This window comes from Gossypium raimondii, chromosome 4 (assembly GCF_025698545.1).
Source record: "Gossypium raimondii isolate GPD5lz chromosome 4, ASM2569854v1, whole genome shotgun sequence".
NCBI classification, from domain to species: Eukaryota; Viridiplantae; Streptophyta; class Magnoliopsida; order Malvales; family Malvaceae; genus Gossypium; species Gossypium raimondii.
In genome coordinates, this window is record NC_068568.1 from 40,097,562 (window position 1) to 40,123,971 (window position 26,410).

At 31.8% G+C, this 26,410-nt stretch overlaps 2 protein-coding genes across 2 annotated transcripts in view; both read right to left on the minus strand.

The window, feature by feature from the left end:
* Window positions 1-622: 622 nt before the first annotated feature.
* LOC105779987 (uncharacterized) overlaps window positions 623-26,410 on the minus strand; it is a 54,012-nt gene continuing 28,224 nt past the window's right edge. Inside the window, exon 6 of the mRNA XM_052629607.1 lies at window positions 623-640. The gene's annotated coding sequence lies outside the window, so the exon portion shown is untranslated. The remainder of the gene's footprint in view (window positions 641-26,410) is intronic.
* On the minus strand, window positions 1,280-2,152 carry LOC105781056 (uncharacterized). Its single transcript, XM_012605628.2, has 3 exons — window positions 1,955-2,152; window positions 1,480-1,839; window positions 1,280-1,345 (listed from the first exon to the last, which is right to left on the minus strand). Exons 1-3 carry the CDS (start codon window positions 2,000-2,002, stop codon window positions 1,304-1,306), a joined length of 450 nt encoding a protein of 149 aa, XP_012461082.2. The 5' UTR covers window positions 2,003-2,152; the 3' UTR covers window positions 1,280-1,303.

Below are 26,410 nucleotides of genomic sequence, written 5' to 3' on the forward strand. Positions count from 1 at the left end.
TCAGATACCAAGTTAGAAAATTAGAATGACATAATAAGAATGAAGATGATGACTGATAATATGATTCTTTTGTGTATTTTCCATATTTTTGTGTATTTTCCATATCACAAACATCACAAACAGTAATGGATTTATACATGAAGATAGTAGGGAGAAACCATGATACGTGTTAACAAATCATTGACAAAGGTTGTTAAGAAATGTGCTGATGACAACTCATTGAGTTGGTTGAGATAAAATCACACGTGTTGATCTTTTGATGATGCAGCAATTTCATGGTATTAAGAAATTCTGTTGCAGTATAATATTTGATACGGTCATGTCCAATATTTTGAAGTCTTTGTATGTGGCGCCCACATTTTCCAAATGAAACCATTATCCAACAAAATAAAGCTAATTTAGAAATGTAATTATTAATGATGTGGATTTTGACAAGGGATATCCACATCTGCAGTAGATAATAATGATGATAGATAAAATATATAGGGAACTGCTCCCATGATTCTATGCCCTAGATACTCATTTGCAATACAAATCTCAAATATCAATTAATGAATAGTCACTGTAGAACATGAAATGAAATATACAAGAAAGAAGTCCATTGTAAAATACAGAGCAATGCAATAAAGGAAGGCAGCACCTCATGAAAACCGTAGCCAGTAGGGGTCATCTACTGCTGCCTCTATCCCTAGACCTCAATTTTGGTCGTTTTCCAGGCCACACTGTTTTCCGCAGTCTTCCAACAAATGTGATCATTGAAGCAAAGTTAAAAAAATGAGAGTCGGAAATGGGAATAGACACACTGTTCATATAACACCAAAAGCAAAATGAAATAAACTTGTGCTTACTCGTTTCTGTAATCATCTTCGCTCTCTCTTGGAGATCTTGAACAACGCCTCACCCTACTTGGAGATCGATGCCTATCCATATACCTATCCCTAGATCTTGGGAAGCACGATATGACAAAATTAATTGATATTAGAGATGGTAGTACAAATTTACAGAATAAAACTAGTAGTAAATTTTTTTTTACAAAATAGGGGAGAATGGTGGATGAAAAACAACTTTGAGAAATATTTCAAAACTAACTTGAATGTCTTTCTTAGGCTTCTTCCATCTCTTTTTATAGGAAAAATTTTGAACTCTATTTTATTTCATTTGAATCCCGTACAATTTTTCTGATAAGGATGATGTCTCATATTTGATTTAATAATATTTTTTGTCCTAATATGGTTGTTTCTGCATTGCTAATAACCACTCAAAAAGGTATGTATGTATGTATGTGTAACATCAATTTCACAGTTTACTTTGATCTACGAGTATTTGGGCTGTCATCCAACTGCGGCTGCACAAGCAAGTAGAACAACACTTTATACTTAAAATACAAGCAAAAAAATTCATGGTAGCAGCCATCAAAATTTTAAGATACGATGTTTAAAACACCCATCCAATACATGACTAATGCTAGTACACACTCACACCCGAGCCTAAGTTCAAGCTTCTTAGCTTTTCCCAAGTCATCAAGTTAGCCATCTCCTCAACCTTATTGATCATTGTGCCTACTTCCTTTTCTTTGGCCTTGAGCTTTTTCTCGAGCTCAAATACCTTCACATCATGTTCCTTATTGGTTTTCTCCAGATTCGCCCTCAATTCGTTTGCCTCTTTCTGAAGCTCACGGCACAGTTGTTCGTGTATGCGAATTTTTTCATCTTTGTCTGCAACCATGACTTTCAAACTATTGATCTCATCTAGCTGAGTTGCTTCAGTGTCAACCAGCTTCTCGTATTTTGCTATTAATAAGTCGATCTGATTCGTGAACACTAGGAATTCATTGATAAACTGCAAAATAAAAAAAAAAAAAAAAAGGATAAAACATCATGTAATGAGATTGAAAATTATATTCAAACTTGCAAAGCTTACATGAAAAAAAGAAAAAGAAGCAGTGATCAGTTACCCTGTTGGCCTGAGTGTTACCATCTGGATTGGATCCTCCTTGAGACATGAACAAGAGAAAAAAAAGTCAAATAAAAGTGGGGTGTTGCAAGAGAAGATGAGGACTTGTGGTTGACTTATGTTTCCTGCAGTGATTTTGATTGAACAAAGCAGTGGAACCAAGTTTTATCCCATGTTTTAGGTGTTATAAAAGCCCAGAACCAATAGTATTATTAACAAACAAACCAGTTGGGCAGTCCAATAAGAATCTGGTTGTTTTAATATTTTGAGTGGTCGGCTTACTTTGATGTTGAATGATTGATTGTTTCTTGAATAAATAAGAAATATTGAATATATATATATATATGTTTTATATTCATCTTTTATTATATTTGGAATTTAGTTTTTCTTTTACTTTTTTTAGAAATTTATTTTTATATTTTAATTTTAAAAATTAAGTCCAATTATTAATTTTAACTATTTTTCTCAGTTAAATTTGTTATTGTAACATTTAGAAAAAAATTAGATTACCTTTTGGATTACCTTTTAGTTATGCAGTTGGGTTTATATAAATAGTGATGGAACCAACAATAGTATTTTTCAATGCTATTTTCTTATTATTTTCTCCTTATTTTGCTACAATTTCACTATTATGTTGCTATTGTTTGGATATTGTATAACTTTGATTTTATTGTTAATTTTGTTACTATTTTAGAGACATTTGCTTGTTTAATTGTATCTATCTTACTGTTATTTAAGTATACATATTTTTAAAGATTTATTTTCAATTTGTTGGGAAATATTTATTTTAATATTTTTAGTAAGTTTGATGTGTTCTATATATATTAATATATATATATATATATAAATTAATATGGGCGAGCTGGGTCAGACCAGGTTTTAGCATTTTTATCCAGGCTAGACCTGGGTAAAATTTTAGACCTATTTCTCGGCTTAAAATTTTAGTTGGGCCAGACCCGAATCATAAACACCTCTAATACATAGAACTAAAACATATTATAAGAGAGAAAAGTAAAAATTGTTGAAGTAAAGTCAAACATCTCTTAATAAAATAGTTATTTATCAACAAGTTGTATAAGATTATTTGTAAACAATATATAATATTTAGTTGGATTGTTTATTTTTCTTAGAAAAATATACACCGAAATTTAGTATGAAATAAATCCGAAAACCCCCACTATTTACTGCTGCATTCACTTTCACTTCAACAAGATGTTTAAGAGGTAAGTGAAGCCTTCATTAGCTTCAAAATTATTGAATTTAACATGGTAGACATATACTTCAGTTCAACATACCATGCAACGATAAAAAGCATGCATCCCATTTTTTTTTTGGCTTTATGTACTCAATGGAAACACATGAAATATGTACGTTATTAAAATAAAAAATTAGGTTAAATTATTTATCATGATGTTATCATCAATCTTAAGTCGGTATTGAGTTAACTTGTGACACCAACTCAATCAAATACATTATTAATAAATACAACTAATGAAAGTAATAAAATGTGCATAATAAAAATAAAATGTATAAAAATATAAAAAATTTAGTTGAATGGTAAATTAAAAGTTTTATTAATGCAATTGGCGTGGCTTTAAAACCCACCATATCTATATTTTTATTAATTTATTTTAAATAAAATGATTAAAATATCCTCGAATAATATTAGGAAAGACATTCTCGTAATTTCTTAACTGAATTAATGACCTAATTGAAAGTGGCATCAAGTCAGTCAAGAGCTTAAATAATAATATAGATAAATGATAAAAAAAATGGTAAAAAACCAAAAACGACAGGTCGGTGATCTTGACTTTTATAAACAGACTTCATATTTTATTTTTTTCAATTTTTATTTATTTTCTTTGTTGAAAAATGAAAATGTTTAAAGTCGAACGTGATCGTGATGGAAAGACTAAGGGTGAGTTTGGCTGGGCGGTGCGTTTACTTGCGGTTAGTGTAAAAACAACGGTGGCGGTGAGATTAGATATTGTAACGATATTGTAGCGTGTGACAAAAAGTAAGTTAAACGCACCGCACCGCACCCAATCGCCTATCCAAACCCACCTTAACTCTTCACACATCTCTTTTGACTTTGGTATTAGGGTTGTTCCCACCGAATTTATTTTTAGTTAAATTTGTCTTTTATTTTTAAATTCTATTTAATGTTTTTTATTTGGTTAAACTAAAAAATGTCACTAAACTGTTTTTTTTCTATTTTAATTATTGAATTTTTTTTAATTTAGTCACTAAATCTTTCAAATTAAATATTTTGGTCAATTAAAATGACTTTTTATTAGTCTAATAACAAATTTAGCCCTTCAATATTTACACATTATATCAATTTGATCGTAAATATAAATTTTTCTACAAAATTTGTCATTTTAGTTAGAATTCTAAAAATTCAATAAATTTAGCCTCAAAATTTTAAAAAAATTCAATTTAGTTCTAATTTTAAAAAAAATCAATAAATTAATTCTAGTTCCTTTACAAAAATTAATAATTTAAGCTGTATACCCAATAATCCATTCGCCGTATCTATCACAAAGAACTCCCCCGGTCGTAGCAAACCCGAATTCCTCTTTTACTGCTCTGTCAGAATTTAATTGGGTCCAATTCCCAATATTTGGCACAACAACTATTGGAACTTTTCGGTCAGAGATATTTACCTTAAAAGCTTATTTGTAATGTTTAGCCCAGCTGAATGAGATTTTAATAAATTCCTTAGTACTCCATGTTATGCCTTGGAAGATAAAAAGGTTCCGATTTTTCAAAATACGCCAAGCTACCATACTAAAGAAGTATTGCCAATCTATCCCATCCAGTTGTAAATTGAGACAATTTTGAAGATTACTTGAAATCCAATCCTACAAATTACTTGAAAAAAAAGAATTATATTTGATCTATGGAATAATACGTTTCCAAGTCTCCTTAGTAGAAGGACAATCACAAATGGCATGTAAAATGTCTTTATACTCATTGTTGCATATGCCACAAGAACCATCTGGCCCGATTCCTCTTTTTGCACACTCGGAATTAGTAAGAAGATGTTTTTTAAGAACGAGCCAAATAAAATATCTAGCTTGTTGAGGGCCCTGAAACTTCCAAGGTATTTTCCATATGCCATTCTTGGGATTCCAAGTCTCTTGCTGAATTTTCCAGAATGTGCTCTTGATTTAAAAGGAACTATTAGAAGATCCTGCCCAAGTGATTATATCCGAACCAACTTCCGAATGTGGTGGAGGAATACCTATAATGCGCCTAATTATATCCTCCGACACCTATGGGCAAAATAAATCAAAGTTCCAATGCCCATCCTCCGAAACCACACTGTTCAACACGTTCTCCCTTTCCATATTCGAATGAAATGGAATATGATTTGACAAAGGGCCAAAATTTGGAATCCAAAGGTCACTCCAACATTTGATCGAGTTACCATCCCCAACTGACCATAAAAGATTTTCTTTAACCAGAGGCCATACTTTAGAAAGACTTTTCCAAAGAAAAGAACAACATCCCTGAGTTAAGGATTAGGTAGACCAGTATGTACTCTATACTTGGCTTTAAACACCCGAACCCATAGAGCATTCATGTTGGAAACAAGATTGAAGCCAAGTTTCATTAGGAAAGATGTATTCTGGTCTTCCAATCGCCTAAAACAAGGCCCCCATGGGATCTTGGTTGACAAATAGACTCCCAAATGAAAAGCGTCATCTTCATTTCCCTTTTAGATACTCCTCAAATGAATTGTCTAACTAATTGTTCAATCTCGTCACATAAGCCTTTAGGGATCCTTATTGATTGCATGAAATAGCTTGGTATCTTTAATAAAATAGACTGAGCAATAGTGGCCTCGCCTGCTAAGGATAGTTTCCTAGCCTCCCAGCTCTGTAGTCTAATGTGAACTTGATCGACAACAAATCTCAAAGTACTATTAGTCACTCTCTCATAAAGAAGTGGAATCCCTAGATAAGATATGAGATTTTGCACCTTATTGAAACCCAGAATGTCAATAAGGATCTTTCTCGTCTCTTCACTTACACCTTTAGAGAAAAAGATGTAAGATTTCCTTGCATTTACCCGATGTCCAGAGAAATTACAGAACTCTTTTAGAATCCCCCCAACAATCTAGCTTGATTTTTATCAGCTTTCTCAAATATGATAAGGTTATCTGCAAAAGATAAATGAGAGATTGCTGGACCTGAATGACTAATGCGAATAGGTTGCCACTAACCCCTTTGAATTGTTGAATGTAGGTTGTGTCCAAGCCACTCTGTACACAAGACAAATAAATACGGGGATAAGGGGCACCCCTGACAGATGCCTCTGGCCTGTTTAAATTTTGGGGACAGAACACCATTCCAGAGAATCTGCATAGTAGAGTTAGAGATAGTAAACATGATAACATTATTTAGGAGCTCAGGAATACTTGCGGCTTTAAGAGAAACCTTAATAAATTCCTAGCGAACTCGATCATATGCCTTCTCCAAATCGATCTTCACAACCATCCATTTTCTATTCTTTTGTTTGCTCCCCATAGAATAGATGTCTTCTTGTGGAACAATGACATTATCTATTATATTACGCCCTGTTATGAATCCCGCTTGTTCCTACGTAATAATACTTGGAAAAATCGTCTTAAAGCGATAGAAATAACCTTCATAACCAATTTATACAAGACCAAGCATAAGATGATGGGCCTAAATTGGGAAAAAATTTCAAGGGCATGAACATTAGGTAATAGAACAACTAAAGTGTTGTTAAGATCTGAATCAATGATTTCCCATCGAATATCCTTTTAACCCACCCACAAACGGAACTACCAATGTGCTCTCATCGGCTTTGGAAAAACAAGGCATGAAGACCATCACTCCCTTGAGCTTTTATGTTGGAAGAAACAAGTTTGGAAAATGCAACGAAAAATAATTTAGGAAAAGACCAGAGTTTTAAATTTTTTTCCAAAACAAGATCTTGGTTGTGATATCTAAAGTAATAAACACTTAATCAAAATTGTACCTTTTCAATTCGTCTAGGATGAGCGCTTCGACCGAGTAATCTTCTCTGCTATCCTCAAGCTCACGTCTGTCAAGTGTGGGCTTGCTTCGAATCAAAAAAATTTTCACAAAAATTATCAGTGGGGTGATATTGCAATTTCTCTAAACTTTTGGATCAAATTATAAATTAGAAAAATATCTCTAGAAATTTTCTAGAATAATCTGTTTATAGAATTTTCTCTCTACAACTTTATCTTGAATTCAAGTGTGTGTAAAGAATGACCTAAAACTCTCTTTATATAGGGAGAGTTTAGAGAGTTCAACTATAATTAAACTTAATCACTTTAAAATTAAATTAATAGAATGTTTATCTAGAAGATAAACATTAAATTAAATTTAATATTAAGATAATCACTTTAATATTAAATTAATAAAATACTATTAAGATAAATATTAAATTAAATTTAATATTAAAATATTAAAATAATATTATTTTTGGAATAATTAATTTGAAATCAAATTCTCTAGTAGAATTCCAATAGGAATGTAACTCTTCCACTACTCAACCATCAACGATCAACTGCTGTCGTAGCCACTGGCACCACTGTGTATGGTGATGCAAGTGCGACACCCATACGATACCCTGAGCCAGTTCAGTTGCTGTCCGGTCCCGACCGGTCGGCTCGGTTTCACATACTGGGCCTGGTTCAACAAGTTTTTAGGTTTTGGTCTTGGTTTTGGGCTCCCAGGCTCAATTTACGATCTCAGGTCCAATTTCCAAGTTTAATTACCCATTGGGCCAATTGTCTGACTTGAAAATTAATTTCTAAAAATATCATATTAATTTTAATTAATTAGATTAATTTAATTTTACTTGATCGAAATTAATTTTTCCAAAATTCACTTAGATTTTCCAAATTAATTTTTCAAGAAAATTTTTTAATCAAATTCTCTAGTTGAACAATTCTTACGACCACCTAATTTAATTCTAAATCGAATAAATTAACTCAATTATATTATTCCCAAAGTCATAGAATTTTCTTCTGATTCAAATGTTGTCCGATCAAGCTTTTATTGAGCTAGCGGAGGAACCAATCGGACATATACAATTAGGCTCTAATGATTGCAGTTATGTCTAGAAGCATCATTCCGATAATTCACAATTACTTAATCATTGAGTTAGTCCACAAGAAGTACCATGATTGAAAACTTCTTATTGTATACTCTTTGCGAAAGCAATTCATCCAACTGATTTGTCCAATGACCTTGTCATGGTGTGTTACCCTTATATGATATCATTGATTTCTTTGAGTTCAATCCGTTCACTCAATACAATCCTATTTTATCTTATTGTCACCACTGTGTCTTCTTAATGATTAATATGACCACTGTCAACAAATGACTTGATAAATTGCTCGTTTGAGAACAAGCAACCCTTGACCACGTTCCATATTTATCAATCCACACAATGCCAATGAAAGGATATTATTAACTCTTTAGTTGAGCTATGAATTCCACTGTTGCTAGTAAAGACATGCCATACATAAGTCATATACCCAACATACCGGCTATGGGTTCGATCATCTTTAGAGCATAAGCATCCACTTATATCAAAGCACATGAATTGCATATGCATGGTCAGTGACTAACTCAAGATTTAGGTAAATCACATCATGAACGTCACAAGTGAATTAATTCACAAGTGGATTCAGAATTAATTCATCTTGGGTCCAGTCTGATGTATTATTCTACCAATGAATACATCTATATCTCTACTCGTGGAGTCAACTGCTCTGATAGCCAAGACTAGTCTTCTCCCCAATTGGAATTGCAGACAATATAATAATCCTTCATAGTATTTGAATCAAATGATCGCTTTTATTCTTTTACGAGATTACAAATTCATTTAAATTATCTACTGAAGTAAGTTATCTTTCTCGCAATGTAAACGTTCTTTACAGTGCCATTTATCTTCAAGTTGAACTTTAGACAATCAATGAGCTAATATTTGTTTGTCATAATTTCTCTATGCATGTAAAATATAAAAGACAGAAATACAAAAGATATAATAGTGAAATGTGAAATTAACTTTATTTATTATTCATCGTTCAAATAAATATAAAACAGTTACATGTTTACTATAGTATGAGTACATTTCCTAACATTTTAAGGGTGCCATGTCAAATAGAGCAACCTTAATTTCCTCATCAGTGGTTGTCATACCCAAAGACTGAACATCTTATTGAGATAATTTAGGAAAAGAGCTAGGGGCAGCCCTACCATGGGTTCCGAATGCTCCCCATAAAGTCACTAGAAAAAGTTAATAGCTTCCATCTGTAGGGCCTCATCATCATAAACCTAATCCCCTAGATCATTCTTCAGGGTTGATATCTTATTATGCTTTCTTCTCTGAAGAGTGCGCCTATGGAAGAACTTTGTGTTTCGATCTCCGATGATAAGCTAAACGCACCTAGCCTTCTGTTTCCAAAGCAGCTCCTCATGGTGGAGCATGCTTTATAAATCCTCTCTAACCTTCATTTCAGCAATGGTCAATTCTTCGAAGTCCATTTTATCCATCGCTTTTTGAATACTAGCTAATTTCTGTAGAAGATTTTTTTTACGGTTGCTGATATGCCCATATATATTCTTATTCCAATGCTTCAGGTTATTTGAAAGCAGCTTAATAGAAGACCCCATGTTACCATTAAAAGTCCAAGCATTCTTAAAAAATTGAGAGAAATCTGGATGTTCAACCCAACCGGTAAGGACTCTGAAGGGTCCATCTTTGAAAAAAGTTGAATCCTGCCTTAAGGATAGAAACAGAGGCCGATAGTCCGATTTGAGCGTAAGGAGATGAGACATTAAACAACTCAGGAATTCTAAAATCCACACATCATTACAGATAGCTCTATCAAGCCTTTCAAAGACCTCACCTCTCTGCCAAGTAAATGCTGAATCTTTAAACCTGAAATCATGAAGACTATCAGAGTCAACAAAATTATCGAAAGTTGAACACCTTTTTCCTTCTCTTCGTCCTCCTCTCTTCTCACTGAGAGAGAAAATGGCATTAAAATCTCCAATCGTCATCCATGGAACATTATCATTTGGTAACATCGAATTTAGACATTCCCACAAGAACTTCCTCTTTTGCTTATTCAGGCTACCATACACAAAGGAAACTAGAATAGACCTTCGAAATGAATTATCGATGATCCAAATTAGGACAAATTGAGGATGATTGTAGATCATTTCAACTCTAACCAAATCTTTCCACCCAATCCAAATACCATTAGAAAAACCTACGGCCTCAACTTTATGAAAGTACTGGAAACCCAAATTAGCGATAATCAAATAAACTTTTCCACCACTAACTTTTATCTCGAGCAATCCCACAATATTTGGTTTAAATTCCTGATTATATTCCCGAAAAACTCGAGGGAATTTACTATTAGCACATTCATGAAAATTCCAAGAAAAAAATATTTAAATTCATAAATTCAAAAAAGAAAGATAGACAACCAACCTCTTGTAACACCCCTCACCCGTAGTCAACACCGAAATAGGGTACGAGACATTACCAGAACCCATACGCTTGTAAACGTATTTAACCGAGTTATAAATTTCATCTAAATTAAAATTTTCAAAATTATTAACATGCTTTTATAATTTTTCATAATATATCTTCAAAATATTATGATCATAATAATTAGGGCCTGCGAAACCCGATACATACTCATGCAATTTAATGCTTCATTTCCATTTCATTATTTCGATATTTCATGTACCATCATTTTCATGAATTTTGTACATACCAGTAATAGTTCATTTCAAATTCATGTTATCTCACTTCAAAACTTTACCCGTTATATCATTTAAATAACAATGGTTACATTTATTTCAGATCAATACCAATAATAATTCAAATCCATATTTTCTACTACCCTTATTATTTTCCATATTTATCCCGTTGAATTTCTCAGAAATTCGATGGATTTTCAGAGGTACACTTTTAGTGTACAATTCCGGGTCCGTCAATTCATATTCATGTGCACATTTCCACTTCAGAGAGCACACTCATGAACCTCATCTTTACAATGGATTACGGTCGAGCTAAATCCCGCAAGATAGCACACTCATGAACCTCATCCTTACAATGGATTACCACCGAGCTAAATCTCAGTAATATAAACTCATAGAGTATTGTCGGGATTACTAGTCCAGGCTAAATCCCCTGCAAGGACAATTACTCTAATGAGCTTGGATCTGAATTACCAGTCCAGGCTAAATTCAGACCCTAATTCGGATTACCCGTCCGAGCTAAATCCATTTTCCACATATTCTTCGGGAGGGCTATATCAAGATCACCCGTCCGGGCTAGATCTTTTTCGCAAATATTCTTTGGGAGGGCTATATCAGGATAGGATCACCCGTCTGGGCTAGATCCTTTTTACCGTCAATTCCTTTTCAGAGATCCATCGAATTTTCCTTTCATTCAACCGGGATTTATTTTCTCTTTTCATTAAGAATATCAATACTTCATCAATTATCATACAATAAACATCCAAATCATATTCACATCAATAAAAATATATTTCAAGCATTTAAGCATATAATTCAAATTACACGAACTTACCGGGCTAAATTGTAAAAATACTAAAATACAAGAGCATTTTGGTAATTTTCCATTTTCTCGATTTTCTACCTGATCTTGATCTAAATTAATTTTTCATTTTAATAAAACAACTCATTTCATGCAATTTGGTCATTTTTGACATTTTTCCAAAATTGCGTAAAGTTTTACTTTTATTCAATTTAGTCCTCGAACCCAAATCATGTAAATTAACCATTTGTAATGCAAATCCATAATATTCATACATTTATTTTCCTCCTCCTCCTCTCCATTCCACATCCTTAATTTATATAACATGCTTATAAGTAATATTGTCTATAATTTTCACTATTTTCTTGTAAATTTAATCAAAGTTGTCTATTTGAGTCATAGTCACTAAATTATTTGTATCTTGAGCTACAGAAATCCAAATTAAGATCCGTTAATTTTCCCTAAAACTAGACTCATATATCTTCTTGCCATAAAATTTTTAGAATTTTTGGTTTAGCCAAATAGTACAGTTTATTCTTTAAAGTTTCCCCTGTTTCACTGTCTGACAGTTCCGACCACTCTTCACTAAAATGAATTATCTAATTGTACAGAATTAGGATTATGTTTTTGTTTGTTTTATTTGAAAATAGACTCATAAAATATTCTAATAATATAAATTTTATCCCATAATTATTTTTACAATTTTAATGATTTTCCAAAGTCAGAACAGAGGAACTCGAAATCATTCTGACATTATCTCACATAACCTATTATATCTCATAATTTATAATTTCATTGCTTACATTGTTTCTTCTATGTGAAACTAGACTCAATAAGCTTTAATTTCATATTTTATTCATCCTATAATTCGATTTCCACAATTTATGGTGATTTTAAAATTTAACCTACTGCTGCTGTCCAAATCTGCTTTAGTGCAGAATATTGATTACTAAGTCTATAACACTCTTATTTTCTTTTTTACACTATTTCTCAACACTTTCTCTTATTTTCTCTTCACTAACATATCAAGAACATATAACTTTATATAATAAAACCCTACATTAACATCAATCTCACACTTTTTCAATAATATCAAACTCAAAAATATATTGAAATCATGATGTTCTTACCTTGCTCAATTGACTTCAATCTTTAACTTGATTTTCTCTCTCCTCCAGCCTCTATTCCTTGAATCTAACTTGATATTCTAGCTCCCCATAGTCTCTTTGTCAATTTTCTCTCTTGGTGGCAATGGAAATTTCTTTGATTTCTACGTAAAAATGGTGGATTTTTGGTGAAAGGACCAAATTGTAGAGAAAGCAAAGCTTTCTTTCTTCCCCTCTTCTTCTCACGTTAATGCATGCAAAAATGGTGGGGATGGCTACTTTTCATCCTTCTTTCCACACACACATATATATATATACTAAATAAATTAATAATAAAATAATATCATTTAAAAAAATCAAATTAAAATATTAATAAACTAATATTTATTTATTTATTAATCTAAAATATCTCCAACATCATCATTATCTTCTAGATTTCTCTCTCTTCTAATTGACCATTTTGCCCTTTATGATCTTTTAAAATTCCATCCTTGAGTCATCACTTAATTTGGTAAAATTGTGATTTAGTCCCTCAAACTTCTTCACCTTTTTCAATTTGGTCCTAATCCATCCATTTTTCTTAATTTCTAGATTATTCCACCCTTAAAATATTTACACCATTGGTCCTTCAACTTTTTCATATTTACACTTTAACCCCTCAACTTTTAAGTATTTACTCTTGGGTAACAAAACTTTTCTCAGTTTTGCGATTTAATCATTTCTTGAATTAATATGTTATAATTTACTTCCCAATATTGCCATAACTCAAAATTACCCCTTTTTAGCACTTTATTTCCTTATTTTACTATATCAGAGATATTATCTTACTTTCCTTACTGTAAAAATTTTCGGGGTATTACACCTCTACTGATTAGAATCAGTCCCATCACCCTATTGCATGTTCTCTAAAGTCGCAGAAGCCTTATTAATCCCCGTATTAATTTGAGAGTTTATAAATTCTACCATAGAGTTCATCGAGTCTGAAAGTGAAACTTTTGAATTTTTGACTACCTTAAAATGCTCTCCACAATCCTTAATAATTTTATTAAGAACCCTTCCTTTTCTAATAGCAGTCTCTTTCCCAAGTGATACACATATTTTGATGTTTGAACTTCCGATAACAGAAATTTTCGGTTCACCACTCTCTAGTGAGATAGTAGTATTTTCTTCATTATTATCCTTAAAAACCACTATTGTATGCTTTGAAGGATCAAGTAAGTTAGGGTTTAAAGAAATCCCCAATTTGACTAAACCTTTAAAGGTGGGGTTAAATTGTGAAGTAGCATTAAGATGAAAATCTCTTGAATTAATAGGTCATTTACTGTAATTATTAAAATTATTCTCAATACCCGGTGTAGACACCCATTTTTGTCCGAGCCCAATTCGAGGCCCATTTGTATATTTATTCTCTATTGGGCCCGTTCGAAGCCCACCCAGTTTTGGTCAAATGGAGGCCTTTGTTTTTATTTTATTTTTCTTTCCTTTTTGGGCCTATCAAGGGCCCAAATTATTATTATCATTACTACTATTATTATTAAATATTATTATTATCTTTTTTATAAATAAACAAGATTAAAAAACAATATATATACATGAAATAAAATGAAAGAAAAAAAAAAGAAGGCTTTTCATATTTTGTTCTTAAAAAAAAAGGTAAAAACAACAACAAGCATTCTAGTTTCTTTTCTTTTCTTCTATCTTTTTTTTTTGGCCGTAGACATGTCATGAGAGATCGGGTTTTGGGCTCTGATGAAGGAGACGTCACTGGATCGTCGGTCCTTCGCCCCTAAGAGCCCCAAAAATTCCATTTTTCCCTTCCCCTTTCTTAAATAAAGGTTTTTTTTTAAAGGCTTGATCTTAAGAAAAATTTTGATTTTTTTTAAAAGAGAAAGTTTAGATTTTAAAAATAAAAATATGTTTTTTTAGTCATTTCAAAGGAAAGTTTAAAATTTTAAAATAAAGTTTTGCTTTTTTTTAAAAAAAGATAAAGTTTAGATTTTTAAAATAAAAATATGTTTTTTTAGTCATTTTTAAGGAAAAGTTTAATTTTTTTAAAACAACTTTTTGATCTTTTTCAACTATTTCGAAATAAAGTTTTGATTTTTAAGAAAAGTAGTGATTTTTTTAAAGAAATCTTTGATTTTGCAAAAAAAAAAAAATTCGGTCATCGTATGCGGCAACTCCACCATCGGAAGCCAGAGAGTCGTTGGGCTTTCTGATGGTGGAGCCATGGCCAACATAGAAGGAGGAAGAGAAAGAGGAAGATGTTTTTTTTTTTGAAAAAAATGAGGTTAAAATGAGGTTAAAATGAAAGAATGAATAATTTATTTTCATTTGTAGGTGCCAAAAATGGGTAATTTATTCTCACCCCCTTACTTTTTAAATTTACAAAAAATATCCCTTTTTTGCAGCACCGCCCTCACTCTCTGGCCTATTTACACTCGTAATCCTTTTGTTTATTCAAACTTTCAATTTAATCCAAAATTTAAAAATTAAAAGCAAATTAATTGCTACACCAGTCGTCTTCCACATTTTTTATCTTTTAGTCCTAAAATTAAGCTATGTCATTTTGTTTCCATCTTTAATAAATTATTTACACTTCTATCTTCCTTTTCATTTGCATTTATACCTTATATATTTAATGTCAATTATGCACTTTATTTTAATGTTTTATATTTATTCACACTTGTATAGTTTTTATTTATTCTTATTTCATCTTTAATTATTTTCATGTTTATTTATATTTATGTTTTTTTACACATTTCCTTACATATACATTTTAATATTATTTATTTTTGTTACTTTGATTCTTTTATTGTATTATGAATAAGGTGTATTATTGTTATTATTGTCATCATTATGTCAAGGTCTTATTTATTTCATTTATTTAAGTTTTCTTTTTATTATTGTCATTTTTGAAAGAGTTTTAACTTTTATTAACTTTAGGCAATTAAATTAATTTTCCTATTTTATTACTATTCGTTTTAAAAGAGGGAACTTTAGGTCATTTTTCCATCCTATGATTGTTGACATGAAGTTAATTAAGTAGTTGCTATGTTTTAATGAAATCATTGAAGTTTTTACATTTTAATGAAACCATAAGGTTTTTACATTTGAAGTTAGGTTAGTCTTTAAGATCTTTTCGACCATTTACCCTAGAAAATTATAAACAAGACGTAGGATATTTTTTAGGGTTTTAAACTAATTTTAAATTCAGTATAGAATTACTCTTTAGAATCTTAAATTAATATGTAAATATTCTTTAGGAATTTGTTTAAGATTAAAACTAAATATTTTTGTAGGTGAATTGTAAATCATGAGTAGGTCTGTCTAAGTATTTTACTTTAGAACTTTTTAAGAAAGCTAATAAATGTTATTTAAGATATATTATTTTAAGATTTTGACTAATTTAAACCTTAGATCAAAAATTTTAAAGTAAGATAAATCATAAATCCAACATAGGATACTTTTGTAAGATCTTGATAGGTTTAATGTTATTAATTAAATCATTAAAATAATAAAAATAAAAATAAAAGATCGAATAAGTTGTAGATGTATTTTAATATTTCTCTTAATTCATTGGTAATTTTACGTTTTTTAAGAATTCTAAAATAGAATTAATTTTAAGAATTGAAGGTATTTTACTAGAATTATTTAGGTATCCTTTAGGGTTCCCGTTAAAAGTAAAAATCTATAATTTAAGTTTCAAATTAGATAAGTTTGGTGAACACATCTTAATCGAGTTACAATTGAATCGTAGACATTTTCTTTAGAGTTTTTATTTAAGATTTACATAAGATTTTAGCCTAGATTAAGACATTAATATGCTTAAATAAATAAAAAACCTAGCTCTCAAGACCCTGTAGGACTATCCCCAGATAGGCATTGTGGGGTGCTATAACCTTCCCCACACGTAACCGTACTCCCGAACCCAAAATTTGGTGATGAGATCGAGTCTAGACTCTTAGGATTTTTCGTAGTATTAATTCTAAACTTTTAGACGATAGGTGGCTAACCAATCCAGCCCTAATTGGTTAGTGGCGACTCTACATTAATTTAAGCTCTTCGTGTCTAGCTTTGCTTACTAGACCCTCGTACTCTTATGTAGGCAACATTATGATACCCGGCTCCATTGCTGCATCTTTAATAGGTACCGAAAGTAACCCAGCTCCATCGAGCTTGTCCAAAGTATTGATGATGCATGGCCCAGTGAAGTGGTAATTTCACATGAGCCAGAATTCGCCGCCCAAACCGCTAGAACTTGGGCCTTGGTTTCCAATTAATTCCTTCCCATCAGCTACCCCTAGGGGTGAGCATTCGATCGAATCGAATCGAATCGAATCAAAAATTTTCGAGTTAATCGAGTTTTCGAATCTCATTTTATCATCCTAACTTTATTTGAAGTTTTCTCGAATCGAGTCGAGTGAGATGGAACTCGAATCGAATCGAATCGAATATATTTGTTCGAGTTAAATTTTAAAAAATAATTTTGGGTCATTGTAACCATTGTCACCCATCGTAATAAAATTTGTCCACCTTAATCAAATTTTTATTAACTTTCATCACCTCATAATTTATTTATTAATTTTTTATATACTGGTTAGCTTATTTGTTTGTTTAGTTGTTTCAATTATCTTCGGATTCTTGTCACTATGTATTTTGGAATTAAAATATATTAAATATAAAATATGATTTTTAATAAAATTTATTTTAAAATAAAATTTAAAATTGATACCAATATAAAATTTTAACACGAAGATTTTATGGCATAATTAAGAATTCAATTTTAATATAAATATTCAATATGACTAAACAATTCAATAATATAAATAATATAAAATGTGAAATTTAATTTAATAATATAAATAGTATATATAAATAAAATTATTACTATTTATGTTTAGTGATTTTTTGGATAATTTTGATTTTTATTTGAGAGTAAATGGTGAGAAGTAAAAGTTTAGGGAAAAATAAAAAGTTTTGGGGAATAAAAGTTTGAGGAAAGTAAATAGGGGAGTAAAATTTTGGAGGAAAAATATTAAAAAAAATTGGAGGGGAGGGTTTGGGGTAGATGGGAGGTGGGATGGGAAGAGAATAAAAGTTTTAGGGAAAAGTGGGAGGAGTAAAATTTTGGGGAAAATAAAAAGTTTTGAGGGTTTTTGAGAGTAAAATTTTGAAAAAAATTAATGGAAGAGTAAAATTTTGGTGGAAATGGATTTTGGGTAGATTGGGGTTGGGAGGAGGGAGTAAAAGTTTTAGGGAAAAGTGGGAAGGAGTAAAAGTTTTGAGGAAAAGTAAAAAGTTTGGCGCTTTAGGGTAAAACTGTAAAATATTATAGTTTCATATTCGAATTATTCAAATTATTCGAGTTATTCGAATTCGAAAACTCAACTCGATTCGAACTCGAAATTCGAAAAAAAAAATTCGAGTTGATTCGAATAACTCGAATAACTCGATTCGTTTAACTCGAAATTCGAATTTTTTTTCTATTTTTTCGAGTCGAATCGAATTTTGCTCACCCCTAGCTACCCCCATTTGACTCAAGCCCAAAGCCGAATTCCCCACCTTAGACGACCCATATTCCTTAGACACAACAACCATATTTTCAGCCTGTTTACTTGACCCAATTAATCTCCCACAACCCACATTGCCTACACCCATTGCTTCCTCATCCAGCCCAACAATCCTGTTTGTTTTCCCTTTAAAATTCTTCCTTTCTAATCTTTTAATGAAATCAGCTTTTCTGAAATTTAATCCCGAAATATCTGCCATTAATTCTTCCTTTTCCCCTTTTTCAATTAACCCTCGTAGAAAGTGCCCTGAATTTAGACTCCCTTTCACCGTTAATCAAAAAATTCACCGTCGGTTTACGAGTATCCTTCACATTCCAGCGAGTACGTCTTTCAACAACCATCCAAGGACCGTATTTGCAGAGTCTTCCACCGAAAAATCTATTACCGAATCTGTGACTTTCAACCCCTCTTTTTCACCAGATCCATCTTTATCCCCATTCGAGAAAGAACAAAGCCCCTTCACATGACCATACCGCCCGCAAGAGAAGTAAATGGACGGTAAGGATTCCTATTCAATTTTTTGAAGTCTATCGTTAATCATAATCTGGGATGTTAAGGGTTTATCTAAATTCACAAAAATAACCATCTTTGTAAAACGTCCCCTTAGTCTATTATCAGTGTTAAAATTGCAGCCTTACTTATTAAGGCTTAGTTTTTCATTACTTTTGAAAAGTGCTGTGGAGATGTACTTTTTAAGAAGTGTTTTTGAAATTTTAAATGTTTTATATTGCTGTCAAAAAGTACTTTTAAACAATAAAATGTCTATTTTAGACATGATATTATAAAATAATAAATATGTATTTAAATAATGTTTAAATTAATTAATATTATATATTTTAGTAAAAATATAAAAAATAATTTATTATAACTTATCGTTAATATTTTAATATATAATATTAATTTTAAATATTTCTAAATAATTAATATTAATTATTTATTAAATTTAATTAGAATATATAAACTAGATTTAAATATTTAAATATAATAATTAAATATTTGTAATTAGATATTGACACAATTATATTAATATAAAATTATTTTTTATTTTAATTAATACTTTTAACACATTTGTATTATTTTATTTTAAAATGTATTTGAATATATAACACATATTAGATATTAACATAACATAGAAAACACAAACCTAACAAATTAAAATATTAGATATATTTGGGTTGAAGTTTTAAAAGGGATAATATTTATATATCAGATATAAATACTAAAAATTTTACAATAGCATTTACAATTTAAAGTGAATTCATTAAACTAGAAGCTATAGCATCTCTTGTCAATTCAATTTCAAAACCACTAAAATTGTTTGATTCACCGTCATCATCACTATCATCGTCGTCGTCGTCATCATCATCACTTTGTGGACCATGCGCATTTTCTGAATCAATATTATTCTCATATGCCGAGTTAATGTCTTCGTATTCTATAAAATCTGCATCATTTCGGCCGACATGTTTTCAGATAAAATTGTGTATCGTTATTGTAGCAACAACGATCATCATTTGCTTTTCAAAACTATAACTTGGCATATCCCTTAAAATGACCCATTTTTTTTTTCAAAACACCAAAAGTTCCTTTAATCACACTACGTAATGATGAATGTGAATGATTGAATATCTCTTCTTTATCAGAAATCGGTCTACCTCTTCGGAAGTCAAGTAAATGATATCATTGACCTCTATATGGTCCAAGATAACCTTTCATTTGAGGATATCCAGAATCAACAAGATAATATTTTCCTACAAGTCATAATATAACAAACAATTAATTCAAGAATTTTTTTAATAAAAAAATAATTAAAGAACTTATACTTTATTATTTAAAAAATCACATATAAATAAAAACATTTAACCATTTGGAGGGTGCGGAAATTTGTATTTTGGATCTCGAATTGCATCAAGAAATATTCTAGTGTCATGTGCCGATCCTTCTCATCCATCCATGACAAATGTGAAACACATATTAAAATCACATACTGCCATAAAATTTTGAGTCGGGATACCTTTTCTTCCAATATAGGGAATTTGTTCATTTGGTGGAAGAATAGCCGCAATGTGAGTATCATCAATTGCACCTATGCAATCCTGAACAAATAATCATATTACTCTCGTGCATATTTTTAGTCGACCAAATATATTAAAATATAATAATATAAAATTAAATTTTAACCTTAAAATGCGGCATATATCTAGAATCATTACGTATTTATTCGGGTATTGAGCTAAAAAAAGGATCTTCGGGTGCAATTAGATCAGTGGTCATCCTTGATTTCTCAAACACAACTGCAAAGTATCGACTTATTGTTGATCCAGACCTTTGAAATCTTTCTCGACATTGGAAAACTTTTGCACCGGTGGCCAGGATGTATAAAAAAATTCCCAATATTTCACTAGAAGATGTGTTTCTTGAAGTTTGCAAGTTGTATCTTGTCTCCAAAACTCTTAGCAAACTTGTGAATACCATTTTAGACATCCTAAAATTAATCATACAACGTGATTCGTGACCGTCAAGGATCTCTCGGATCCATGTCTCACCTGATTGTTTTGAATCCATGCATGGTTGCTTCAATATATACTTCTCGTAATATAATTGCACGGAGGAAGATGCAACAACAAATATTCGGTTAAAACATTCCATGCGTTGTAAAATCTTTCTTTTCCTTTTCATCATCACTTTCATCACCGCTATAATCCTCAACTATACTCATCACCTGTGAATAAATTTTATATCCAAAATCACATATAAACAACTATTAATAAAACTAATTTAGTAAAAAATAAGTGGAACATAAATTCAATATCTAAAGACCAAACATAAACAACTATTAATAAAACTAGATTACACATAAATAAGTAGAACATAAGTTCAATATCTAAAAACTAAACATAAATAACTATTGATAAAAACATATTTTGCTTAAGCCATTATAACTAGAAGATTACACATAAATAGATATATTTGAACCCTAGAAGATAAAAAAAATTTCAACTATCCTTCATTTCCGTTTTAAGCCACAAAGCTCTAATCTTGGGATTAATTGATAAAAACATAATTCGCTTGGCCTTATTGAGCAATAATCTAAGTGCGAAAAAGTATAGCGGACTAGCTTCTGGAACTTCTTCCGACATTCTGTCAAGCATTTTGACTGTTTGTGGAATACCATATGGATCCATAACAGGAGTCAAACTAGATGTGACTTGACTCATATTGTCAGCTGCATTGCATAGTTTTTCTATTTGACTAGACAATCTTGCAGCCCCTCCAATTTGCTTTGAGGATTTCTTTCTTCCAGTTTTAAAATGTGGACTTGACGTCTCAGGATTTTTTCTTTTTTGACCGTTTCCATCAATTTGAACATCATTTGAAATGTGAACATCATTTCTCATATTTTCTTCTTCACTCTCTTTAGGTATTTCGTTGTTAACATCCTCAAAAAAATCACTACGGAGTGTACTAGAAGAAGGTGCCCATGCTTTATCACCTGTTGCAACTATCCCCATGAACATTTGATCCAACTTCCCTTCGAATTCAGGATCAATGCCCGATGTTTTAAATTTTTTAGCTTCAGGCACAACCTGTATATAAAATGATTGATTAATAATAGTAATTGACAATAACCTCATAAATAAAAAAAATAAAAAATATTTAGAATTTTTAATGTATCTGGACCCTACTCTCCCACCATTCATTAGATGCATCAACGGTTCTTTTTATAGGATTCCACCCTAAACCAGTATCTTCGCCTTTAAGTTTCTTCCAAGCTTTCCATTCTTTTTTTAAGGCATCCCACCTATTTTTAAGTTGTCTTTGTGAAAAAATCTTGCCCGTTTCTTTCTCAAAGTTGGTCATTATTTTCAACCATCCATCTTTTGTGAAATGAGTACCAGGCCTATTGCCTTTTAATATCTCTTTAATACAAATATCACAAAATATGTTTGTCAATCTCTTATCCCACATTACTTTCACTTTTTCATCACTAACTTCAATCGCCGAAGTACTCATCTATTTTGTATACGAACAGATTCGTTTCAGCCAGTAAAGCAATGAAGAAAATCAAATGTCACATAAATATATATGTTTACATGTGTATAAAAAATTTAACTATATACATAAACAAAAAACAATATTAACAAAAAACAGTATAAAAAATCTAACTATATACATGATTAAAAAATTAACTATATACATGAACAAAAAATTTAACTATATACATTAACTATATACATGAACAAAAATTTATTGTGAGAATCATTTTCAGCCCACAATTTAATTTCTAAACTCCACTAAAATGTTTACTTGGAAGGAAGCAACTAATAAAACAATTGGCTACTGCATCTGGGGAAAAAAGACCAAGGCCTTGGCTTTCCTTTCAATTTTCAATATGATTCATAATTATCTCAACCTATAATTAGGGGAAAGGCTATAAGAGTCAAGCCCAGCACCAATGGGTACCTGCCTATTGTTTAAATTTTGGCTTGGAATAATCAGCTCGTTTAGTGTATGCATTGAAGAGTTTTTGTTGTCCGATAAAAGGTATTCCCCAACTTGCCAGTCTCTTTGATCCACGTTCATATATAGTTACTTAATTTTCCATCATGCAATGACTCATAGCGTGGAGAATGTATGCTTGTTTCCAACATGGAATGAGTCTAGATATATAAATTTGAATGAGAACTTGGATGAAACTGGGAAGAATAGATTCAATGTCAGGGTGGCATGGATGGGAGTTAGAGTTGACTACTGATTCAATGGGGGTGACTGGTTAGACTTTTGGAATTGGACATGATTTCAACAATTTCGGCAGTTAGTGCTTGGAACCCTACGGCTACCGTTGAAAATCTGACGCAAAATGGACCCTTTTTTCCCTTCTGAGGAAGGCAGCACAGCACAGGAATATTTATGCCCCTCTTCTTTTTTATTCCAATTTTAAATTAAATAAACCAATGACAAATGTGCCTCTTCTAGAATCTCCAAGTTACAGCAGCGGTCACGACTCACGAGATCTAATTCTTTTCTTAGATAAACATTAAGAAAATGTGCCAAAAGAAAAGAATGATCCGTGGGATCTGTCTCCACAGACAAGTTTCAAGGTTTTGTTTTCAATCATAGCTATCTTCTTAAAGATCCAGCAACATAAGTTTAACCAAATATATCCAACAAAAAAATATATCCAACTTAATCCTCAGGAAAATCAATCACAGACGAAAATCAATCAATATACAGAAGAAGAGAAGAAGAGAAGAAAAAGATAAACTCACCAGCAGAGGGCAGAACAAAACAGAGGGCAGAGAGCAGTGTAGCAACAGAGAGAACCAGCAAATAGCAAAGAGCAGAGAGCAGTGTAGCAGCAGAGGGAGCCAGCGTCGTGTGGCTAAAAAGGTAAAGTAACCAACCCAAAAGGACTTTTTGGCTGAAAAGCTAAAAAAATCTACTTTTCATCTGCCCAAAAGTCCTTCTAAGAAGCTGATATTTTGCCATCAAATGGAAGGTGTTCTCCATTGCTTTTTAAAGAAAAGTGCTTTTTTGGCTAAAAGCACATCTCAGCCGCAATGAAGAATGGAGCCTAAACCATCAATCTCCTCAAGGATCTTTTTGTTATATAGATAGCCGAGGAGGCCTGTAGTTGTATCCACGCCATAACCATCGTTGAGAAAGGCTGAAACGTGTTAAATTCCATTGTCCATGGCTACACCGTAAGGTATTGATCGAACACAATCCAAGGTCATTGGGTAAGGACTTTGCCATAATCTTCTTTGCTTTGCAATTTTACGAGGAAATGCCCATTTTCCACGTCCATGATTCGAAACGATTTTGAAGGTCGCCATAGACTCGAGACTCTGTTTAACAGAGTGGCATAATCAATGCTATGCCTTAAAAGCTTGACCATTTTTCAACACTCCTCATTGACCTCCATGCTACAAATACCAATCGTTCATCAGTTCTTTTTTAAGCTTAGCAGTCCCAAGATGCTTTGTTTCAAGCTGACTCTACTTAAACAATTCATTTTCAACTCATCTTTAACCTTCGCCTCATTATCAACAAAATTTGGCTCACACAATTGACTATCCTAGTCTTTTGTGCCAAATATTTGTTCTTCAAATGGAGTCTTCTTGTCCTTCACAGCCTTGGTTGGCAACTTGCCTTCAAATACATCTTGCCTTAGTGTCTTCATGCACATACTTCATCAACTCCTCCTTCAGTTTATCCCAAGCTTGTTTGGGAGTCTCACAGGGGTGAGCTGTTGTTGTCTTTTTTTTACAAGTAGCCCTCAAAGATGATAGGCTTTAATAGCTTTTTGTCTTTCTTAACAAGCAGTAGAAGCAAAAACAAGCCTTCAAAGACTTGGGCTTATTGATACAATTTGTTGGGTTTTTGACTGTAGCAAAAGAAGAGAACAATACAGAGAACAAATGAGGAAGAAACAAAGAACAATTTACTTGCTCACAAACGTGCAGCAAGGAAGCAATCTGCTTTACACAACTGATATGCTTGCTCATTCAATATGAAAACAATACATTTATAGTCAAAATACATCACCAAATATTCAACTAACCCCACTAATTAGCATTGGAATTATTAAAACATTGCTTGTACACATGGATAAGCTGACTTATCACTCACTCATCCTATCAAAACATCAACATCGAAGTTCATTTTCAACCAAACTAAATTACATTACAACTAAAACAGAAAATATGTTGCTACAACATGCACAATTGCTGCAGCATGCATACAAGCTGTATGCATTCAACAAAATCATCATAATAGCATGTACTTTAACAAAAACATAAACATAACAGCAGCATGGTTGACCATTTTTCAACAATATGACAAAATTAATTGGTATCCAAAACATCTTATTTGCTAATAACCACTCAAAAGGGTCTGTATGTATGTATGTGATGCGGAAACCCCGGATCTAGACACAAGAGAAACACAAATTAGAAATAAAACGAGAATAAATAAAATTAGTTAAATAATAATAATATAAGGATAGATTTTCCCTATGGAACCCTTGGTTAACTTGTAACCAAAAACGCCAATGATTGAGCGGCTCCCTACGAAACCCCTAGAAGAAGAACCTCTAGAAACACCGATGAACGGGAAAGAAATTTTAATATTTGTAACTCTGAAATACCCTTGAAAGTAACAAACTCCAAATTAAATAGCAAGAGAAGAATCACTCTACTCTCAAAAATTTACCTCACACAAATTTGGAAGAAAACAAAAACTCTCTTTTTATTCCCCCTCCAATGTGTGGAAAACAAGCCTATTTATAGGCAAATTACAAGAGTAATTGAATCCTAATAAAACTCTTTCAAGAGTAACTGAATCCTAATAAAAACTCTTTAAAATTATCTAAGAAAATAAATAAATAATAACCTAACCAATAAAATTACTTAACTCATAAGTGATGTGTCCCAACCAATGAGAATTAAGTAAATAATAATAATAAGATACATAAAAGATTAATCCACCAATTTATGGGCTTTCACTATTCCAAGATTGGTCCAGTGAATTGCATTCCCGTATTTGTCAACGTCACGAACATGATGACTTAAATTTGTAGCAACAAAGTCTTGGACAAAAGCATTCATCTTTGATTTTAATTGTCGTGCCTTGCTTCGAGTGATTGGACCACTAGGAAAAACAACCTCTTGAGTGTCACCTCCTTGGCTCGTATCATTCTCCCCCTCTTCAAGAAGATTCGTCTTCGAATCTGAACCTGCATCAAATTTAAAAGGAGAAAGATCAGAAACATTGAAAGTAGCACTAACACTATACTCACCAGGAAGATCAATATGATAAGCATTGTCATTTATTTTCTAGAGTACTTGGAATGGTCCATCCCCTCGTGCATCAAGTTTATTCTTTCTCTTAGAAGGAAATCGTTCCTTCCTCATATGTACCCATACCCAATCTCCAGGTTCAAACAAGACTTGCTTTCGCCCTTTATTAGCTCGATGTGCATTGGACTCATTCTTTTTCTCAATGGCTTTACGAGCCTTCTCATGGATCTCTTTCACTAAATCAGCTTTCCTTTCACCATCTAAATTAACAATCTCATTCAAAGGTAAAGGAAGCAAATCTAAAACAGTAAGTGGATTAAAGCCATATACAATCTCAAAAGGAGTAAAACCTGTGGAAGAATGAACAGAATGATTATAAGCAAAC

Excerpts from the sequence above, each read along its gene's own strand:
- LOC105781056 (XM_012605628.2), bottom strand. The coding sequence starts at position 2,002 with ATGTCTCAAGGAGGATCCAATCCAGATGGTAACACTCAGGCCAACAGG. Across the intron at positions 1,840-1,954 it reads GTAACACTCAGGCCAACAGG|TTTATCAATGAATTCCTAGT; the intron begins GTAACTGATCAC and ends TTTATTTTGCAG. Across the intron at positions 1,346-1,479 it reads GCTTGAACTTAGGCTCGGGT|CCGCAGTTGGATGACAGCCC; the intron begins GTGAGTGTGTAC and ends TTGCTTGTGCAG.